Here is a 23,569-nt window from a genome sequence, read left to right as displayed (position 1 = left end):
GAATATTTTCCCTAAATAAATGTCAGCTTCAGAGCTGTTTAATTATAGAAGACATCTCTTAAATCCACTACATGCACGGCAAATAAATCAGTCCAAAGGACTGGACTCAGACTCACAGCTCAAGCATTTTCCTTCTGCTTTTGCCCCATATCCTCATATAAACCTGAGCAAATAAGGCCTTCCTAAATTCCCCACAATTAAACCTGTAATGTTGTAAGGCTTTCAACATCAGGCCATGGAGAGAATGAACATGAATGTAGGAATTATCTCAAGACACACACACCACAAGAACTGATATTAACACTAAAACCTAAATAGCTCAGATGAAAAATACAGCTCAGAGCATAAAAATTCTCTTAAAATACAATTAAAAGGCAGGCAATTACTATAGAAACACTAAAAGTCGTCAAGCATTTTGATGACAATTTCACAGAATTGGAAGTTTAAAAAATAACATTGAAAGGAGACACCAAGAATTTCAAAAACCTCTGTTTTATTTGTACAGAGTAAAATACATCATATAGCGAACACTGTTTTCCACCCATAATCTAAAACCATTATTAAGTGTTTTCTTTTCACCAAACATCCTGGCCAGAAGCACAGACAATGGAAATGGAAACGCTAATTAGTCTCTCTCTGCCAGAGCTACAAGGTGCACATCAATCTCTGCTTCTGTAAGGATCCTGAAAGAACAAAAAGAAATCTTAAATAGCTTAAATTATTCTTCCCCTTAAGCTCCAATATTACAACCTAATATCTATACAAATAAGTTTTACATCAATGCATCTTTCTGCCCTTTAAAGCCCTGCTGCCAGTGCTACAGGCTGACATTCCAATTCTCTTGAAAAATAAAGGAAGAATCAAAGGCACTAGAGAGCAAGGAGGTAACAAATGATAGAAAAAGAACAGGTAATTCTTCATGAGTAATGCAATTGCAAGTTGAGACCTAGTGAGAAGGTAGCTGATCCCTTGAGTGGCAGGAGAGAAGGGGTCATGCAGCTTCTGTGTGCTTTCTCACAAACAATATGCTCTGCTGTCCTCAGCACACACCACCAAATACAAGACCACCCATCATCACCATGTCTACCTTAGAACATTAGGAAGGAAGCACTTAAAAGACTGAATCTGTAGGACCCAAAGGTTTGAAGACTCTCTTCAGTCCCCACTAACCAAGTAGTTAGACCTTTCTCACAAACGTGCTGCTCTGCTGTCCTCAGCACACACCACCAAATACAAAACCACCCATCACCACCATGTCTACCTTAACAACACTAGGAAGGAAGCACTTAAAAGACTGAACCTCTAGGACCCAAAGGTTTTAAGATTCTCTTCAGTCCCCACTTACCAAGCAGTTAGATTAAAGTAACAGCAGACTTTGTTCCCAATTTTACTGTTCCTCTGTTCTTTTAAAATAAAAACTCAAAACATTCCTCAATTAAAGACTAAAGCAGAAATAACTGAATCCCTCTGCAGCAAGCCAGACTTACCTAAATTTTAGGTAAGCCATAGCTGGAGGGTTCTTTTGCATTATAAAAACTCCCCAAAAGTTTTTCTCCCACATTTCATGCACACTCCTGCAGCTACACACTGTGCTGTGAGCAGGCTGTCAAGCACACTGTATCCCATGTGAAGCTCTCCTGCCCTCAGCAGGGAGACTTCCAGGTGTTGCCTTGATACACTGGCCAAGTAATCCTGGTGCACACAGGGTGCTGCAGGCAATAATGGAGGAGGGATGAAATAGCAGGTGCCTGGCTCTCATGTTAGATGGGACTGCAGAGTACTCAGAAAGTAGATAGCCCAGTAATTTTCAAATCACTAATGATTTTTTAAATCCATGATCTTTTAATCTTACCAAATTCAAATACAGTTTTTCAAATTATACAAGTCCATAATCTATTAACTACGTATTTTAGGAGTAAAGAAATGCTAACAATTAAAAGATGAGCAACAATAATTTAAAGATTCATTTAAGAAAAATAATAAAGAACTTAAGGGACTTGTAAATATTCCATAATATAAACCAGACTTTACTGCATTAGTTAGTATGACTATGATTTGCAAGTGGACTCCAGATACCATTACTATGAATATTTTTATGCTTCTAAGCATGAAAACATGTCTAGACCAGATGTAACTACATTTCAATAATCACAGAAATACCCTTTTAAGACATGAAGGAGATGGCTTTTCTCCACTAAATCCCTTAACCACGTCACGCATTTTAAAACTGCATTATTCTTTTTACACAATGTTTTCTACCCCTACACATTTTGAAGAGTTACAAGTAAAAAACCCTTCAAAACTTCAATCTCTTAAATTTATCTCTTTTTCTCAATTTACAATTACACAAGAAGGTAAAATTAATTGCACATAATCAGAGAAACACACCAAGTTTTATCAACACTGATTGCTTACCTGAACTTAGGATTTTCCACTGTGACTACACCAACTTCTATTTCTGAAGGTTTGAAATCAATGGATAGTACAGTAGACAGGCATGTTATTGCTGTCTGAAAAATGACAAAACCCGCTATCATTAGAAAGAAAGCACTAATTTTTTTTTTTCTTAATAGACATAGCATTAAAACTATTCCTCCTTCTGGTTTAAAGTTACTTCCTCTCACTTCAAAATCTCAGTTTAGAAATTCCAAATACAGCTATAGAATACAGCCCCTCCCCAGTCCTCTCCCTAAAAAGCCCAACCTACAAAAAGCAAAGGGATGTATTTTCGTATCAGAAAAAGACAACAACAAAAGACAACAAAACCAAAAGCTTTTATCATGCTAAGATACTGTTTGAAAAACCTTCTAATATGAAGATTATTTTAAATGTCACTAGAAGTTAAGTCACACTGGTATCCCCAAAATCAAGCACTGTAGTAACCAAACACCAGCTACAGTGAGCGTGCTACAATTATACAATCTGCTTCAGCCAACATAAAGCAAAAAAAGCAGATTAGATGACCATTCAAACACTTGCAGAATACTTTCAAATTATTTTCTGGCTGGAATAGCTGTATTTGCTCTGGCAGCAATACAGAACTGTAGGGAAAGAGGAAATGCCTAACTACATTTCTATGCATTGCAAGCCTACATGCAGCATATTCATTAAAAATACTTGAAACAAATTTTAATTTCCTTCTGCTGGCCTACCTCTACTGTTTGTTCATATGTCCAGTCAAATTTCTTCTTTACTTTCTTTTCAAGAAAACTGGTTGACTCTGTCTGTTTAACTCCTGCAGCTGTGGCCTTGAATCCACAATAGTAACCTGCTGGATCACACTTGTATACCTGAGGGCCGTGTTCTTCATCAATACCAATCAAAATCATACCTTGAAGAGAAAATTTGTTAATTAATTTATTTTCCCCATTTTAGCAATTGAATTCAACTGAAGAACAGAATGGATAGTCCTTTCTCTGAAAAAACATGCATGCACAGCAATACATCTTTGGGAATCAGTCCCATACCTGGAGCTGTGATTTCATTTTTATCTCTAATTTGCCACTGCTTACCAGCATCTCATTACCAGGTATGCAACTCAGTTTAGCAGAAACTACATTTCTGTCATTTCCAAAGAAGGCATTCTCATTAAACATGCAAACATTTTTGCCACGCTCAGTGTGTAGAGAACCACAAAGTCAGGAAATAAAAGTTTTATCCTGATAGAAAGTATACCAAGCCACAGCTCACATCCTGTGTTATATGACATAAAAATGCAAACAACAGCTCTACTACCATGTGCCTTTTACTAGAAAGCAACTTTACAAACATACTGAAACTAATGGAGATATTAAAAGATCAAACTTAGATTTCTTGTTACCCTGAAAAACACTGCATTACATACCTTTTCCTCTTTAAATTAAAAAAAAAAAATCTGAAAAGTGGAAATATCAGGACACAACTGAGTCTTTGAAGATTCATCTAAGTGTTTCGAAGCTGGATAGTTTTCAAGTAACACAAACTGACCACATCACTGAAATGCATATGTTCACCCTCACTTCTTGATTTACAGCTGCATTGTCTCAATATGCATATTAAAAAATAAGTAAAAAACAATACTTGCAATAAAAAGCCAAAACAGATCAAGATTATGGTTTGCAACTATCTTCACTTCACATTTGTGTAATTTTCAACTAGTAGTTAGAGATGATAAACTTCTGAGTAGCAATTACTACAACAGAAAAAAAAATTCCCCTCATATTTTCAAGGCTAAGGGAAGTAAAGAAAAATACATTTTTATTCATGTATTTTAAAGAAGGAATTTCCAGAAGTATCAAGGCATGGGAAATGCCAAGGGAAGAAAGAAACAATCCTTCCTGAAAATTACAAGCACACAAGCAGAGGAGAATTGCCCCATCATGGAAACTGTGGTGCAACTCTCAATGTCACTGCTTTAGTGAGAAGTCTTGGGGCCTGCTATGATTACGAGAAGTGATTCATCAATTCTCAAACTATTCTCCTTAAAAAAAACCCCAAAAACAAAAACAAAACCCAACCAATCAAAAAGAAACTCAAGACAGAATGTTTAAGGAAAAAGTAATTGAGGAAACCTGTTAAGTCTTTTACCTCAGTTCCTGAACAGTCTAACAGTATGTTTATAATTTGCTTACAGCCCAACATAAGAGAAAAAACAAGTCAGAACCAGCCCCAGAACACACAGATGAACAGGAGCATCTACAAAAAATGACTCAACACACAACTTCTCTTTAAGCTGCACTTGCTGTTATAAAACAAGACATGTAAAAATATTTGCAAGGGAAATATTTTAGGCACTTTTTCCTCTGCATTATATATAGGATAGCTAAGTTAGGAGAAAAAATTTTGTAAATCTGTCCCATACATTCTAATTAGATAAAAAAGCCACAAAACCACCACAAAGATAATTGCACTCTCCATCTCTGTCTTCTAACAGTGATGTTTACCCAGACACAGTGCACTGGGCTTGGCAAGGTTTTGGTAGTGAGAAGGCTGGAGGGGCTGGCTTCTGTGAGAAGCTGCTACAGGCTTCCCCTGTGTCCAAAGGAGCCGAAGCCAGCTGGCTGCAAGACCAACCTGCTGCTGGCTGAGACCAACCCATCCACAATGGTGGCAGTGCCTCTGGGATAATGTATTTAAGAAAGAAATTGCAGACAGAGAAGACAGGAGTGAGAATATGTGAGAGGAACAACTTTGCAGGCACTGAGGCAAACGACGGAGGGAAGGAGCTGCCGGAGCTGAGATTTCCCTGCAGCCTGTGGAGAAGACCATGGTGAGGCAGCTGTGGCCCTGCAGCCCATGGACATCCATGGTGGAGACATCCACCTGGCAGCCCCTGGAGGAGCCCACACTGGAGCATGTGGATGTCTGAAGAGGCTGTGGCCCCATGTGGAAGCCAGGACAGGCTCCAGGACTGGCAGGACCAGCGGCCCTGTGGAGGAAGGAGCCCACACTGGAGCAGCCTGTTCCTGCAGGACTGCACCCCACATAAGGTGGGCTCCTTGCTGGAGCTGGGAAGAACTGCAGCCTGTGGGAAGGACTCACTTTGGAGAAGTTCCTGGAGCACTATCTCCTGTGGAAGACACACTGGAGCAGGGGGAGAATGTGAGGAGTCCTCCCCCTGAGAAAGACACAGCAGCAAAAACAATGTGCTATGAACTGACCACAGACCCCCTTCCTATCTCTCTGTGCCACTGTGGGAGAGGTAGAGAACCAGGAATAAAGTTAAATCTGTGAAGGAGGTAGGGGGCATGTGTTTCAAAGATTTTGTTTTACTACTCAGTATCCTATTTTTATTTGCTTGCTAATAAATTCAGTTAATTTCCCCAAGGTGGATCTGTTTTGCCCATGGTGGTAACTGGTGAGTGATCCCTCCCTGCCCTTATCTTGACCCAGAAGCCTTCCCTGGTATTTTTTCTCTTCTATGTCTAGCTGAGGAAGGGACTGATGGAGACAGGCAGACACTTGGCATTCATCCAGGGGGTCAAACCACCACAAACAAACACAGTTACAAAGAGCATCTCCTGCTCACAGGTATCACTGCACAGTGCAAACAGACCAGGCCCCAAAACCTAAGGTGAAATAGTATCAGAGAGGCTACATTATTTCAAACGCTGAGTCAGTGGTAAAATCAGGGCTCCAGTTCAAGACCTACAACACTGCTCTCTCATTCAGCTGTTCATCCCCCTTACAGCCTCAGTTACCCATTTTGAAAATGGGTGAGAATTTCTTATATATGAATTTGCAAACTTAGACAAGAAACAGTAAAGATCATTTTCATACACTGTACTTACAGCAACCAAGGGGCCTCATTTCAGCATTCTGTGTATAGACCTGAGAAATATCTGCAATCCTTTTACACAGCATATCCACAGGGATGTCATATCCATACTTGTACTTCCAGTTAGCAGCCTCATAGCGGGCTCTCTGCACCTGGGATCTGCTGTCAGCTAGACAAAAAGAACTAATATTAATTCCACTGAATATGTGCCATCTTTATTACTAGCATTGTCTGAGAATATACAGTCCAGGTCCAACTTTACATTATCTTTAAATATATCCATTAGAACTATGTAAGTTCTCCAAAGCAAGATTGGTGAATTAAATACCTGTCATTCCTGTCATCACACAACCAATATTTTCAGTAATCTTGAATAAATGAGTCACTGTGTTGGAATCCAGTAACTTGTCCTAAAGAGGAAACAAATAATGTAATGGACAAACACTGTCCTTGAAGTAAAAAGGAAACAAACAAACAAAAAAAACCCTAACTCTGAATCCTCTGGTTTTTATAGAAGAGCCCAAAAGGACCCATAACAGCTAAAAACTGTCTTTCAGGCTTTCCAATTTCTACTACTGTAGGCATGCAAAGGAAGACATTGGAGAATAGGCATGATTAAAACCACAGATCTGGAGAACAACAAGAACATGATCAACATCACAGTCCTTTTCCCTCTGAAGAAACTTTGAGAACCCACATATAAATCTTGCTCTCTTTTTTCATGCTGCCCTTCAAACATAAAAGAATTTCCCCCCCTTTTCAGCAGTACATCACCACTGAGCTGAAACACTCATGAAAACCTGTTCTACGAGCTATTGGAATAATATTTTCTCAGCAGAAATTCAAGGCATCAGGGAACTGGTTATGGACAACTCAGCCCATACAAGCCAGAGCAATGAATGCGTGCTCAATACAGCAGGATCTACTTATATTTTTAGATTTATCCCTTCAACAACTACAGAGAAAACCAATATAGCAATACTTGGTGAGAAAATGTTCAGTTGAGCACTACATAGAGCTAGAACTTGTAATAAGCAGAATGATAATTAGATATTCAGTTCAAATAGCAATTTATATCAGTGTTAATAATATCAATATTCTGAGTCTCAGCCCATCTTTTTTTATTCCTCTCCTTTCAGACCTCCCCTCAAAACCAGGCTACTTACAGGTACTTTCTTCTGTGTTACAATTACTGCAGAATCTTTCCCACGAACAGCTACAGATGTAAGTCCACCTTGGTTTATGGCCTTAAATGCATATTCTAGAAAAATATACAAATATTAATAAAAAACTTGTGTCAGAGACACTAGTACAAGTAACCATTTCCCCCAACACACAAATCTCACCAATTTCTGATCTTCTAATACTTTAATACTTGTGCAACACTTTGTGTCCTTAAGATCTTTAGTGCAATTGACTCTCTTCAGAAAACCATTGTCACTGCTTCCTTCAAATGTTTCTTCTGATTTGACTTTTTGTTCAGTTCAAGCTTAACAGCATCAGAATAAGTTTTAGAACAAAAAGGCTGTTCTGAACTTGACCAAAACTGTCCAACCTTAATCTACAGTGACCATAATTTCTTACAGAAGAATTCTTGACATGAATTTTAGCATTTTAAAGGATGCAAGCTTCTTTTCTAACTTTTACTGATATAGATGAAAACTGGTAAGATGACACAGGAGGCACACAAGACAGGTTTTAACTATCATATTTTCTGACTTCACATTCAAACACTGCAATGCTTTTCTTCACTTTTTATAGTGAAAGCTACACAGAGGCCAATTAAACAGTGTTATTCATGTAAATACAATGGATTAAGAAGCAAACACTAAAGCAACAGTCATGAAATGATCCCTGAAATAAATCTCCTGATTGACAGTTTCAAGAGCCTTAGGCACAAGAACTTTAAAAACTGTTTACCTGGCAATATTTGATAAACATTCAGAAATTCGTAATATCTGGCTGAGTGGTAAGACAGCAGCTAAATGTAGGTGAGTTTTTTTGTTAGCTATGCACATGAATCCAGAATTTAGAACATGTCTACAAACAGCATAGTAAATTGCTAAAACTATCTTAAAATAACAGGAGCAAGAAACTTGGCTATTTTAAAAGCTGCACTCAGATCTATAGAAGAGATTGCACAACAGAGGAGTAATAATCTGAAGATGAAAAAAATTTCAAACCTTGCATATTAATGTTCAATCTGCAGAGTCATTGTTAAGGAAGGGCTCATTGTAGTGTATTTACAGCACTGTATTTACCACTGTCAGACATCAGAGATTTACTGGTTACCCAAATGTGCCATAAGGGATGTTCCCCCTTTCCCTCTGTACAACCCTGCCCACCTGGGATGATCAGTGCCAGCCTGCAGCAGAGCACAAACCCCAGTAAGACACGAGCCAGCACTGCTTGCAAAGTGGCCAAGCTTGCAGCCCCCAGCACAGGCTTTGCAGCACTTGTCTATTTACTGTACAACCTGAAGGCAGGGTGTAAAGCAGATGGACAGAGCCAGCCTGTTTTCAGTGATGCCCAGAGACATCTGGAGCAAATCAGAGATGACTGGAACAAACTTAAACAGGAGGGTTCAACACCTGAAAACATGTTTTACTGTGATGGTGACTGAGCACTGGAACAGGCTGCCTGTACAACCCATCTGGAAACACTCCTGGGCATCCAGCTCTAGGTGGGCCTCCTTGGGCAGGGGCTTGGGGCCAGATAATCTCCAGAGGGCCCACCTAATCTCAGCCTGTGACACTTGGGCGGCAGTAGGAATAGGTGCCCTCACAAACTAGTTTTTGCTCACAACTGCCAAAAACCAGGCTTGTGAAACTGCAGCCCCTGATCACCACCTCCATTGCTCAGTTTTCAAGGAAACATGTAAAAGGTGAAGTGGCTCTTACAATGTAACAAATCCAAGTTGCTAGTGCTGTTTTAAGTCTGTTTACTACTATGTATTTCAGCAGCACTGCTGACATTCACTCTGAAAATAGCAGCCCCTTGCTGTTCCCTGAATACATGGCAACAGCCAGAAGTTTTACTGTAGTAATTTTCTTCACCTCCCAAAACTCCACTCAGAAGAAACATCACCTTTGAAGATTGAAACTAACAGGTAGCAAGAGAACACTGATGCTCTGAGGGATTTTAACCACAGTAATGTGAAAACTGTTAAGTTTTCTAATATGAAATCAAAGGCACGTGAGTTTTCTGAGCTTTAGAAGCAGAAGACAGACCTAAGTATAGGCATTTTGGTCCAATATCTTTATGCTGGAAATCTCTGTTCCCATACTGCCAAATTCCAGGAAAAACTCAAGTTAAAGGCAATCTTAAAGCAACACATGTCCATGCTCATTCTCGACAGCCCCTAGCTAACCTTAATCCAGCAAAGAGACAAAGATAAAACAAAACCACCTAGATGTGGACATTTGATTGCAAGCAAACATGAGATTTCTGCCCATGCTATGACTAGATGCTGGCAAACAGAGACACCCATGTGCACCATGCCCGAGTTACCAGCCTGGCTGTGAAAAAAGTGAGCTCATTCTTGCTTGAAGTTAACATCTACATATTTTTCTTCCTATAGCACATAGGTACTCAAAATAGCTTTAAGACAGCTCCAGGCTGTGTGCAGAAGCTCTCAAATACACATGCAGATACTTGTTTCTGAGGCACTGTTAAAAGGTATGGAGGTACCACACATTTCTCATACATTAACCCACTGGCTACACATACCCCAGACAGAAAAACAAGGCTCAGTTTCCTCTCTGCTACAGAATGCAGCAACAATTCCCAACAAGTAGCACTGTGACAGAGACAGTGGGAAGTGATACAGACCAACCACCCTGTTTTAATGACAGCTGAAGGCAGGAGCCCAGGACTCCTCTGTCACAGAACCACTGAAACCCTGTGTGAGGAAGCATTGTCCCTACCATCCCTATGTATAAGGAATAAAATGCATTATACATGCTCCAGATATCTAAGACAGCACCCACATGTAGGTATCTAGGACAGGCACCTTTCTAATTCTTCCTTGCAGAAAGGACTGCTCAAGAGTGGGCCACCTGTCCATGAGGCCTAATCCACACAGGCTTCTTCCTGAGAAAAACTCAAGGGCAGTCACAAAAAACCTTTATGGCTGCCACAGACAATTAATGCAATCTGACCCCAGCAAGCTCCCTTCCTGAGGAACAGAGGGATTTACAGACACAACATGCAGTGGATGTGCACTGAAGGCCCTGCAGCTGGGGAAGGCAGGTCAGGATGATGCTGCAGAACAGTTCATGTGTCCCTGTTGAGAGGCTCCTCCAGGGGCACTCTCAAACTACTGTCCTGCCACACTGTGAGCTGCCTGCATCCTGCACAAGGGGCACCAGGATGCGCTTCTGTACAACCTGGTGCACTGCAAAAACAGGAATAACAGAACCAGTGGCTTGCAGAAGAAGCTGAAGCTCAGCTTTACATTATTCCAAGACACTGAACACAAAGGATGGTTGCTGCTATCTCACAGGCCACAGTTGCAGAACAAGCGCCACTCAGGTGTAACAAGAACGTGCATGAGTTACATCCAAGAACTGACTGTGTCACTCTGGCATGCAGGCTTTGAGGCAGCTCAAATCCCATTTCAAACAGCTCTCATTGTTCTCAGAGCCCAAAACGCAGAGCTCCGAGGCTTGGCAGGATTCACCCAAAGAAACACTCAAAGGAGCCTAAGGAGAGCTGCAAGCTTGGTCTCCCAGCATCCGAAATCGAACACCGGACTCAGGGGAGGCCCTCCCGGCGGCAGGGACACCCGAGAGCCCCCCCGGCCGCAGCGTTTCCCATCTCATGCGAGGATCCCTTCCCCGGCACCGCCGCCCGCGCTCCCGCCAGGCCTTGCCCGGCACAGCGCGGGGCCAGGCGGGGCGCAGCCGGGACTCGCGGGCCAGCGGGGGCGCCGCGTCCCGCCCCCGCCGCTCCCGCACCGTCACGGTCCGGCACCGGCGCCGCGCATGCCCGAGCCCCGCGGCCGCCGCGCGCCGCGCTACGTCACGCAGGTCGCGAGCGGGAGGCGGGGCTGGCGGTGCGGCTGTGGCCGTGTCACTGTGGGAGTGTCACCGTGAGTGTCACCGTGAGTGTCACTGTGTGAGTGTCACTGTCACCGGGGGCTGGGCCGGCGCTGCTCGCGCGTGGAAACCTGGAAGCCCGCCGGACGTGCCCGAGGGAATGCGCACGGAAGCGGCAGGAAACGGAATAACAGTGTCACCGCGGCATCCATCGGCGCTGAATCAAAGTATCGCCAGCCAGCCGGGAAAACAAAACCCGCCCCCAAAGTTCCAAGAGAAGGATTTCCGCGTGTGCTCTTGAATAATTTTAAAGCGAGTACCTCAAAAAACATGTTTAAGGTATTCATAGGTAATTGTTGCCGCAGCTGCGTTATAATGAGATGTTTAAAAGACTTTTTATCGGTGTCCAGTCCAAAGGGAAATTCCCCAAATTGAAACTCGTGAATATAAGTTTTTTGCCTTTCAACATCTTGGAATTCCCCTGCTCTTTGTGGGAAGGCATTTTTTAAAAGTTGGTCATTAAAAGAGTTGGAAAAGCTGTGTTCCGGTATCCACACCTCTACTTTGAAATTATTATTAGGTGAGCTTATTCTTTGCTGAAAGAGCAGAATAAAGGCGTATGCCACACACTAAAAGTCTGTATTCTCAAATTTTTCAAAATACTTCTCCTCGCTTATTAATACTATGGGAGAATAACGTCCTGCTGTGTATTACAAGAGTTTGTCCCTTTCACGGGCAGAGACGAGGAGTTGGGGATGCTGCAAGCACAGGAACACAGGACATGAACACGTATGAGTGCATCTGCTGGGCCAGAAGGAGCCAGTCTTGTCCAGTGCTCTGTCTCCAGATGTGGCCAAAACGGGGATACCCAAGGATTTAAGACTAGAGAGAGCCTTTCATGATACGCTCCCTGAATCCTCTCCCAGTCTCCAACTATCTGGAAGGACTTCCCAAGGTAGGGATAGTGTCTGGTTATTTAGTAACCCTTGCTGGTTCCCCTTCATGAACTTTCTGGTCTCCCCTTGAACCCACATGTACTTCTTAAATCCACAACATGCCATGGCTGGTCAGCATAACGTCGTGTTGTGTGGTTTTGTCTGAAACTCAGCTTTTATCTGAACCTTTTATCTATCTGCCAGTACCATTTGATGCTTTTGTACTGACACAGCCAACAACAGATCCCTAGGCGTTCCTTCCAGAACATTTGTGATTCTTATGACCTGGGTCTCTTAAGACCATTTTCTCCAAGATGATGATCCATACCTTTACACTTCTTCCATCTACAGAGCTCTTTGATTCTCTAGAATGATTTCTTTTCCCTGAGAAAAGAGCATGAGAAAATCTAAGTAAATATCCAGCGTTCAGCCTGATTGCCAAATAGTAACCAAGAAATATATGTTTGGAATCAAAGATTCAGTATTTGAATTAGATAAAGGGAAGAATAATAGTTGCTCAATACTATGGACATGACAGAGTGGAAGTTATGCTACTTTCAGGATACAGCTTCCAGAGTACAGCATTGTTCCAGAAGAGCAATCATGCTTTTGGTTTAATGTTAAATCACTTCTGATGAGTACGGATATGGAGTCAAATTCTGTGTTGCAGGATCCTGAGGAAAGCTGTTCTCACTGTCATGTTTTTAACATAGTAAGCAGTAAGTGGGAGATCTTGGAGGTGATAATAGCTGGAGTGCAGGCTGAATCAGTTCTTTCTCAACTCTGTCTTTCCAGTGTGTCTGTCTCCATGGCACACAGCAAGCTAAGCTAAGGGCACATTCCTTCTGATTCCCATTCTCCTCACTCAGTGCCATAGCAAATGGCAGTCAGTGTCTCTTTGGGGGTACCAACTGCTGTACTGTTTGGAAGACTTGCCTGTCTGGCATTCAGCATGAGCCCACCTGTGTAATAAATTACCTTGAATTTTTACTGTACCACTATACAAACAGCAGTAGATGTCAAATAGATCTGCTATTTGTTACCAGCTTTGGTTTGGCTCTCACATTTATTTTTATTGCCAGTGAAACCTCAGAATTCCTTTCAGATACTTGGAAGCAAATCCTCATAGTCATTGTTATCTTGTAATGCCATATTTCAGTAATCTGAAGCAACACAAAGAAATGCTATTTCACAGATGTCTGAAATAAAATTCAAATAATTAACCTCAGAACCGAGCCTCTGGATACCATGTGCATCTATGTAACAGGCAGTATACACCTGAAGAAGTCTGAGGGTCATCACTAATGTTTCCCCTTTGGTTCCACAGAGGCTGTTAATTCCCTGTAGGGATCTACAGAGAAGTGCATTAGCAGCAAACATAAAAAAAACAGTCACAAATCTGACACCAATGTTGTAATACCTTCCAACTGTAAATTCCATATTCTGTTCGATCATCCCCTAAATATACTAGAAATGTGTGTTTAGGAAGTGTTATTATTTAGAAGGCATTACAGTATCTTTCTAAGAACAGTTTTTGAGGTGAAACCTAAGTGATTGATTAGGGACATGTCCTGATTAAAAAGGAAGTAGAGGATGCATTTATTACAGTTATATGTGGATATTATGCATGCCTGTTAGTGACCAGGGTGAGGTAAAACACAAAATTCAATGGCAATGAAATGGGACCCTGAAAGTGCAGTTTCTGCTCAGCTAGGACTAACCTAAGGCAGAGCTGCTGCAGGGACCTACCTTCTGCAGCCTGACATTTGAACCCCACTCCCACACAGGTACCAGTACTTGTGCAATGGTGCTAGCTGTGTGCAACAATGCCAATTCTGGCCTAGCCAAAACACAGTTTTAAGACCCGTCTCTGCATTGCTGTGGGCTGCACGACCATCAGAGCCAGGACCAAAGGAGCACTGTAACAGCACTGACTGACACCAGCTCAGGCCATGCACAACTTCATACACAGGGCGGGGGAGCCTCGAACAGAGAGGCAGCTGCTAACTCAGCACTGCTGCACAGGAGCAGACACCTCATTTAAAAGCAGCATTTCCACTTTCAAGGCGATGTGGCAGTTCTGTAACTTAAGGAATTATAAAAGCAATCTTCTGACAAATTAGAAGTATTGAGGAACAAGAGAAGTAGATGCAATCCCTCTCCTTTTCCTCCTGGATTCCATAGGAGCTGTCATATTCTGTTCAGGAAATGGATCTGTGATGAACACCACCAACAATATGATGAATTTAAAGCCAAGGTTTTATGTTACCCTAAGAGGCACCCAGCTCCTCTACAATTTCTGCACAGTACCTGAAGGACATGACTGTATGCAAATCACATCTGCTGGTTTACAAACTGATACCAGAAGTAGAACATGTGTCAGGACTGTCCTGGAAAAAAAAAAAAAGCAGGGAACATGCTTGAATGCTGAGTCCTGAGCGAGCTCATCACGGGGCCTGCAAGAACTGAGATCTGTGAGTTCTATACAAAAAGATCTTAATGTTTCATCTCAGTTTTGAACAGAGGATTTCTGTATGAAACAGACATGACAAGCCCAGGATATTTAATCTGAGAATTATGTAGCATTTCTATGTTTTGGGGGGAGAAAGGTTTGCCTTACAGTTTTAAGTGCAATAAACAAACACATTTACCACACACACACTAACAAATAACTCAGAACACTTTTACTGTAATTTATACTATTTTTTTGCTTTATAACTTGGAACAGACTTTATAGTAATGTACAAGAATCAATTTTGTCCTATTATTGTCTTTAAGAATTTCTAGCTATCCATTTTCATTTTAAAAATCCATGCATTTACATCAGCAAACTATCACAGTAATGCCAAATCCTGTCAGAAACGGCAAATTTAGGAGTGTGGAGGAGCCACCAAAAAAAGCCCCACATTGCACTGGTTGTTTCCTTATTCTTCCAAGCAAATGATTGCTATATGTTCCTCTAACCAATCTCTTGCATTCTATGTGGTCAAGCAAATTCTAATTAGAGTGAGGAAGCCTTAGGTCAGTGTGTGTCTGGTGAATGGTAAATGCACCGTTGTTCCCCTTAGCTCCCCTGAACAGAGGTAGACATTGTGCAACACTCTTGCAAGTTCAGCACCACAAACTCTGAAGGTACTTGGCAAGTCTTGCTTAATTTCTTCAAGAGTTTATTTCAGTGTAGACGAAAAGCTTGAGAAAAAATAAAATATAAAAATGCCCAAACTCTAATTCCAACAGGAAAAAGCAAGTTTTAATTCAAATCACAAAAATTGCCTGTAAAAATGGAAATAATGGATATAATTCACCCCCCCTGGACCACCACTGATGTTACAGGATGTATGCAGGAATGATTTTGCCAAAAGCAGTCACTCGATTTTCTTTAGTAACACACCTCACACATTTAATCCCATAACTGTCCTGCTGAATTCTCCTAGCCAGCAACAGTGAATAAAATTAAAAAAAAAAAGGAATAAAAGAAAAGGAGAAAAAAAGAAAAAAGAAAGAAAGGCAGCTTCAGCTTGTCCAATTACATTCTTCATCATTTCTGGTGAACGCAGAGCCATTTTCTTGGTACTTGATATGAATATTTTTCCTCAAAAACATCTTTGTAGGGAATATGCCATGTATCACCTGTAGTCTGTACCACACAGTCGTAACGGAAAGCAGGCTGTTGGGAAAAAACAGGGAAAACTTTTTTTTAGACTTTGTACAAGTATTACTAAAATATCAGTTACAGGTAGTTAGTTACAACTTCCAGTGCTTACCTTAGAAGTCTCCACAGTTTTATCTCTTAACAACTTATTTTATTTTCTTATACAAAACAAATTCTAAATTTTAGTACTGGAGGAAAAACTAAACTATCTTCAAGTATTTTGTGGTCTAGATGTCATTACAAATTCTGTATTCAATCTGTACAAGATAATAATGATTTCAGGATAATGCACTCAATTACTAGAAATGACAAAACGATTGTTGTTCTGTTCAGTTAAATGAAATCATATGGGAATTACTCAGGATGGAGTTTATAGGCTTGACTGAAGGATTTAATGACATTAATGACATCTTGTATTTGTTCTCCCAGTGTCTCTCTTTACAGAGCTGACTTGCTCTGTCCCAAGGAGAAGTAAGGAAAGGAGATGTAAGAAAAGGGTTTATCACTAACATTTTCAGAAGCATCTGGTTGAACAAATAGATTAAACAATCTTTCAGGTCTATTATGTTGCAGATACACTACTTCAACATATATAAGACAAATACAAAAGAAACTTGACTGGTTGGTAATTATGGTTCCCAGGACATGCTATCAGTCTATATGTATAGTCTTGGAAGTCTACTTTACTGTGGTAGCTTCCAGAAAAACTTAGAAGACAGCTATGACTGGCAATATCAATGACCCAAATCACTTGTATAGGAATTAAGATGTGAAAATTAGTAGTCCCTTTGTACAAGAGAAAGAAACAGCTAAAGCTGTGTCAGCTTTAGCTCAGGTAACCCACCATTCATTATTTGGCTCCATAAGAAGTAATGTATGTATGGCAACAAAGAATGTCATTCTTTGATTGCTGTCATTCTTACAAACTGGTATCTCTGTTTGTAATCATGGATTTTTCACTAGAAAAATCTTAACAGCTGCATTCCTGTTAATGTACTGTTCACAAGGATACATATCGCCTAGACAATAAGAGTAGTATTCTGCCACAACATGACATTACTGCAGTTTCTGTAGCTGAATACTAACCATAAACTTGACTGTTATGGGCTTTCCCTCATGAAACTCTACACCTATGTTAGGTTATTATTACAGTGAATAGTGAAATACCTGTGTTTTTCTGCTTCTTTAGAATAAAGATGAAAGAAACTCTATTGTAAAATTAGAAGGATGGTATTTTATAATAGTGCTGCAGAGAATAAGGGATTTCAAAGTTTAAAATAAATTAAGACATTGGCACTCAGGTTTCACTGAGGCCAGTAATGGTTACAGAATTTCCAGCACTGGAAATATTTGTATACATAAACTTTTATTTACATTTACATTTTAAACAGTTAGGTAGCATTTCTTGGCTCTCTTACAGTTTTCTTGTTTGTGGCATGCTTTGTGAATCCAGTGAATTTTCAGTTAACATGGGAGTTTTGAGGGCACTGGTACAAATCCACATAGACTTCAACAAGATATTTTGGCTTCCAGAGTTTGAAATAATGTATCTTCAATGAATATGCTCTGTGTGTTTTCTGACTGCAGTGGGAAAACTTACCAAAAAATGTATACTCTTTCCTGCTGCAGAAGGGAAGAACACTATCTGGTGCCCACGCTGCCACTTGCGGAAGAGGTGACGTGTCAGACTGTCGGAGAGACAAGCCTTGTGATCCCGGAGGAAGTCCCTGGTAACAAACCTGCAGTGCTTGCCTGATCGGAGAGTGGCATATAACAAGAAGGCATCATCTTCAGAGCTTCACAAAAAAAAAATGGGAAAGACAGACGTCATTCACAAGGCAGTAAGTGGCTGCAGGAAGTGATTCAAATGCTGATCAAGATTTATTCATCAGCAACACTGAAAATTCCCACGACTACTCTAGTGCCCTGTAAAATAAAAAACTGCTTGCCCTGTAGAGCACTTTTTCCCTCTTCTCACAATCTGATAATAGAACAATATAATCTCCTGCCATGAAGTTTAACAATACTGTGCTATCAGTAAGTGGCTGCAGGAAGTGATTCAAATGCTGATCAAGATTTATTCATCAGCAACACTGAAAATTCCCACGACTACTCTAGTGCCCTGTAAAATAAAAAACTGCTTGCCCTGTAGAGCACTTTTTCCCTCTTCTCACAATCTGATAATAGAACAATATAATTTGCCATGAAGTTTAACAATACTGTGCTACGTAGAACAAAACTGCTAAAACTCAACAGTGTACCCCACACAGCAGCAGACCACAACTGCACACTGATGCTATCAGAAATTTTGTACTTCAGGGCACTATGCTCTTGGCAGTGATTTTATCAGTCATAAATCCTAATAAACCACACAGCTGTCAATATGATTCTAAGTGATGAAAGTCTTCCCAATGCAACTTTTTATGTACTTTTGAAGCAAGTATAGCAAGGGATGTATTTCTTTCACAGACACAGATAGAGATACTAGTAATGTTACTAAAAGCTAGAGCAAAATGCACATAAATCAGGTGTTGGTCTCTAGTATATTGAGCTGTTTTCTTCAACTTACATATTTTCAGCAAAGAAGAATTCTGCCTTATTCTGCATCTCCTTCATAATTTCTCTTTTCCAATTTGAAGAGTTCGTCAGCATATGTTTGCGGCCCAGCACAAGCAACCGGGCATTCTCTTTTGCCAGGCAGTTGACAGCATCAAACAGCTGCAGAAAACAAAGCAAACCCAAAGACTTTCTTAGCTGTAAAAACTGAGTGACATGGAATACTTTCATGTGTGTCACCTAGAGGGACTTTTAGACTCGCTTGTTTCACACAGTTCTTAACTGCAATATGAATTAAGCAGATAACTAATTTAATTTTCTAATCACAAAGGAAAAAAGACACAACAAACCAATTCATTGAAGGAAGCTGCTCTCAACCACACAGACAATACAGTGCTTTTATACTCCAGCTCTTGCAATTCAAATGACATGCCGACCTCGGGCAGAGTTGTTTGGAGATGTCAGAAGTTCCAAGTCAGCCGAGGGATGAATCACGGGGATTTAAGGGACACCCACGGTGATCACGGAGCACCGGGAGCCCTGAGCACAGCGCCTCTCCAGCCCCACCTGCTGGAGCTGGAGACCTTCACGGCCCGGGCTGCGCTGGGGGGAGGCGGCGAGCGGCAGGACATGGAAACCCGTGACCTCGGCACTAAGGCTCCATGAAAACCACATCAGATTAGCCGCCTATGTGAACCAACACAGCGATGGTAAACTCACTTCAGAGGGACTTTTCAGCAGTCTCTTAGGGCTGTGCCTTTCTGCAACAAGTGCTTCTCAGGACAGGCACTTGTGCCTGGGACTTTCCCTCCCTGCTTTGCCCAGACTGAGCCCAGGGAGGGCAAAGATTCTGGCTTTCAGCATCCAGGTTATTACCGTGGACTGCTCACAAAACAATGGCATTTCAGTTCGACTCAGAAAGACAGAAGAATTGTTTCTTGAGATTCATGCATCTATCATATTTGAAAGACAAGGACATTATGCTCAACAACCAGGGAACAGTATTTCCTAATTTTTACCTGCATTTGCTACCACTATTTGCCAACATACAATCTCCTGATCACTCTTTAATCCTTCCTACTTTTCTAGCTACTTCCCTCTTCCTTCTTACTTTTTCTCCCTTTAATTCCTTCAATTGCCCTTCTCCTTCTCTTTACCCTCCTTTCCTTCTATTTGTGATCCTTCTCATTTTTTTGGTATAATTTGCTTTTGATTCAGGGGCTACAAAGAATTATTCATGTAACTTTTGTGTACCATTTTACAATATATTTAGTTTCATCTACCTGCAAGTACCAAGAGAAAGGGGTGGCTCTATTCAGTCTTCTCTCAAGCTGCACAATCTCACTTCTGTTGTGTCGCATCTATATCACAACTGCACATGAGCTCACTCATCCAACCAAAGACTTTTTTGTAGTTTTGAGCTTGCAGCAACCCAACAGACAGACTTGAGTCAAAGGTTCAATGACTGATGGGAACACATTGCTGCAGGTGGTGAGGACAGGAAGTGTGGGACTGCCCTTCACAGGAAAGGACCTGCAGATGGCTCAAATTAAAAATGCCATGAAGCTGGATCTGAGATCTGGAAGAGGAAGCCAGGAGATTTTCTACATTAATTTTAACTGTTGAGCTGTAAGTTGCTGTTGTCAGTATTGATTCTAAGGGACTAAAGGCTCTGTTTTCATAGAGATACAGGACCTTGGTGCTAATGAAAAGCACAAACACCTAACAGTACCTATTGGAACTGACTTCCTGCTTCCAGGAGATCACACTGGATATTGGCTACCCATGCGTACAATCTATTTTTCCCTGGTTGAAACAAACAAAACATAATGTGAGCAGGAAAAGGCCAAATGCAGTAACTTCTCATGCACTGAACCAGTCCTGCAACTAGCTGGATTCAAATACCAAAGGAGAATTAAGTTGGTTAATCTGAGTTCATTAAAGCTAATTAAAGTTAGGAATGTAGCTACTGCATCCACATTTCTGTACATTTTCATGTACAGAAGTCAACAGTGAAAAAATAATAACAATTAGTAACTTTAGCAAACCCTTACAAATTCCAAATGAAAGTATTTTTTATTTTTGCCTAACATTTTGCTACATTAAGAGAAGGTTAGCAAAAATCATGTGAAAAAAAAAAGAAGTTAAAAAACAGCAGCTCCAGATACAGATTGGTCAATAGTAGGTATTCCCAAATATTGTTGGATTGAGCTCCTGTAGGTCCTTCTTTCTGGAGGTTGTAACTAGTGGAATTTTGTACCTGTTAGCCATGTGGACTTTCTTGTCCTACATATTATCAGCATATGAGGTTTTCTAGCATGACGTGCTTCTGGGAGAAAACTGAGAGGTTGGTATAAATTTGCTACAGCAATGGAAAAACACAAAGGCTCAAAATTAAAGGAGTCAGCATTTCAAAATTTTGAAACTCCTGCTTACATAACAACCCACTGTCTCTCCTCTACCTAACAGAGATTAACCTTACTTACACAACTAAAATACAGAAGACAGAAATTATTTTTGTTTTCATAAGATAAATATAATTTTGTCCTGCACACCCCCCTTACCTGGCACAACTTCACTAAAGATCCTTTTCTCTCACTTCAGGCTTAGGCACTTAATGGGGGTGGTCTACAAGGTGTCACAGAACTTACATGGGGGGTTTCCTTAGTGTGTCTACTCCCACACCTGGCTGCTTCTCAAGAAAGGAAGATGTGAGACACACTACCACTTGTTTCAGTCATAGAGGAAAGTAACTGAATACAATGGTGTTAATACAAACACAGCAGTAGTGATCTCTCATTTAAAAAGTCATGGGTATTTTATTAATCTATATTTCCAGAAGTTGCATGAGTGTATAATGGAGCACAAGGAAGACAGATTAATTACTCTAACTCATACAAGGAACTATGAGCAGAGCAGGGTATAGATTTCCTAAGGCTTCACTGCCAGTCCCTTTCTGATCACTAGATCACGTGTACCATGTGTCCTCAGTTTCAAAGCTTACCTTGAGGTAGCTTTCTCATTAGGTACTACTGGTAGATTCCCACTTGTGAAATGGGAAATCCCTACACACTGCTGCTGGGAGGCACACCACTCAGTGATTCAGCAAAAGGTGACTCACCCATATACACACACAGCACGAAGAAGTAACCACCAAAAATATTTAAATCACATTTTTTATGAATAAATCATGTTTGACATTGCTTAAACATTTGGGTTCACTAACTGCCACTTAAAAGCAAAACTCACCTACAGGTTATCTGCTAATAAGAGCAACAAACTACATTTATTTGACTTAAGAGTTTCACCATTTTTGGTGACCTTTTCCCATATTGTAGATAAAGAAAAAAAGTTCAAGAAAAACCTGTTTACTTCAGTCCCACATGATGAGAAGACAGAAATTTTTGCCACAGCCAGTTACTCAAGGAAGGCATGTGTGCTGCTTGCAAGAAAGGCTGGACTTTCTCACTGAGCCTGGTAATTTCACCAAAGCACATTCAAGATCATTACTACAGCACTAAATACAAATGCTTCTTATATTCTCTACATTATTATTGATGACAGTGTAAATTAGTCTCCAGTCCCCTTAACCCAAATACAGGGGCAGGATACATGTTTCTTGATTTCTCTGGAGTTTATCTGTCCCTGACTAGCAGGGGCATAGCTGCTTCCAAGGGGAAGCAGTGATGGATGAATAAGTAACAGTGACTAAGATTAATCAGCCTGGTTTACTTTGTGTTCTTTAGACAGTCAGCAGGTGACTCTTAGGAATTATCCCTTACAACACCAAGGATCTCTGCAATACTGCAGAAACAATATTGTTGGGGATATTTGTATCCTGTGTTACACTAAGACTATTTAGACAGATGGAACACATCATCATGCAAAACTCTACCAGTGACAGCTCTTCACACCTCAGTGATGGCTATCACACAATGTTTAACGTGTTTTAACCTGTCTGCATTGACTCTGTGCCTGGAATTGACTTATCCTCTCTTGACACATTCACTAGAGATATGTCTTAACTTCCTATCACAATTCATTAAAATTTGCAGTTCACTTTTAGATATTAGCTTTTACTCTTAACAATCAACACTATTAATCAAAGGCAGATTATTGATTGAGCAGGAAAACGAAACCACAGAAGCAGATTCCCAAGTTGGTTTAATATAGATTGAGAATGGTACAGTAGCCTCATTTTGCTCAGATGAGGCAACACCTAAATACAGCTGTGCTACTTGCAGAGTAAGTCTGTTTTCAGAGACTGAAGATGCTTTTGCAGCCAGGTCCAAACTGGCTGGTACCAAGTGTGTACCACGACACCTGGTGCTCCTGCACAATCCAATGTTCCCACTCCCTGGAGGACTTGGCTCAATTGTAACACTGGGTGAATGTAAACACATTACTTTCAGGTCAAAACTGACTACAGCAATTCTCCATGGACTGAGACCAAGCTAATGAACCATCTTGAATCCTGAGTAGTGGGGAGAATGAAGCAGACTAACTGTAAATATATTCAGGTCAGATACAGAAGCAATAGCACAATTTATGTTTTTCTGTGTTCATGATACCCTGGCTGTTATGCCAGTAATGGGGATATCTTTAATTACAACTCCATTTGATTTCAACTGAAGATGCAATCTGCTCAAGACAATCCCTGAAACAATTCTGAATGTAGAAGGAACATGTTTGTAAATAGTCTCTGACACTGCATTCTGCTATATTATAAACTGTAGGTAAAGTTTCCACTTTACCTGCCAGAGCCATTGACTGTAAATGGAATAATTTTCCCAACTGAAGTCACAGCTTCATGGGTTTGCCTTCTTTCACTGAAAAGATTTCACCAGAAATCCAGTGTTTGCAAGAACATTGATACTCTTGCTTTTCTACTATTATCAGAGATACAAAATACACAAAGACTTTAAGGAAATAAGGGAGTTTCTCCTAGCATGTTTCATTTTAGAAACAAGTAAAAATGCAGCCATGGGAAGTGAACTAAAAACAAAGTAGCTATTTCAAAGGAATGTTTGTGAGCCCCATGGAACTGCGCCAGTCCTAAGATTTTCAGTGTGGGTCAGAAGCTATATTTAAGTACTGAAAATCCAAAATGCAAGCAGGATCTCTGGGTGGT

General features: G+C 40.7%; 2 protein-coding genes across 2 annotated transcripts in view; both read right to left on the bottom strand.

Moving 5' to 3' along the window:
- Positions 1 to 473: 473 nt before the first annotated feature.
- Positions 474 to 7,566, bottom strand: PSMA6 (proteasome 20S subunit alpha 6). The gene is made up of 6 exons (XM_039705158.1): positions 7,423 to 7,566; positions 6,585 to 6,666; positions 6,270 to 6,425; positions 3,153 to 3,331; positions 2,416 to 2,510; positions 474 to 683 (listed from the first exon to the last, which is right to left on the bottom strand). Exons 2-6 carry the CDS (start codon positions 6,598 to 6,600, stop codon positions 626 to 628), a joined length of 504 nt encoding a protein of 167 aa, XP_039561092.1. The 5' UTR covers positions 6,601 to 6,666; positions 7,423 to 7,566; the 3' UTR covers positions 474 to 625.
- A 7,889-nt stretch (positions 7,567 to 15,455) lies between these two features.
- Positions 15,456 to 23,569, bottom strand: part of LOC120500364 (protein only RNase P catalytic subunit) — a 34,183-nt gene continuing 26,069 nt past the window's right edge. The window contains exons 5-7 of the mRNA XM_039705149.1: positions 18,452 to 18,600; positions 17,483 to 17,678; positions 15,456 to 15,897 (exon numbers count right to left, since the gene is read on the bottom strand). Of these exons, the coding sequence (XP_039561083.1) occupies positions 15,769 to 15,897; positions 17,483 to 17,678; positions 18,452 to 18,600 (474 nt within the window). The 3' untranslated portion in view covers positions 15,456 to 15,768. The remainder of the gene's footprint in view (positions 15,898 to 17,482; positions 17,679 to 18,451; positions 18,601 to 23,569) is intronic.

Source organism: Passer montanus, unplaced genomic scaffold, assembly GCF_014805655.1.
Source record: "Passer montanus isolate IOZ18808 unplaced genomic scaffold, ASM1480565v1 scaffold18, whole genome shotgun sequence".
Taxonomy (NCBI): Eukaryota; Metazoa; Chordata; class Aves; order Passeriformes; family Passeridae; genus Passer; species Passer montanus.
Note: the sequence above shows the minus strand (reverse complement) of the source record. Positions and strands in the feature narration are given on the sequence as shown.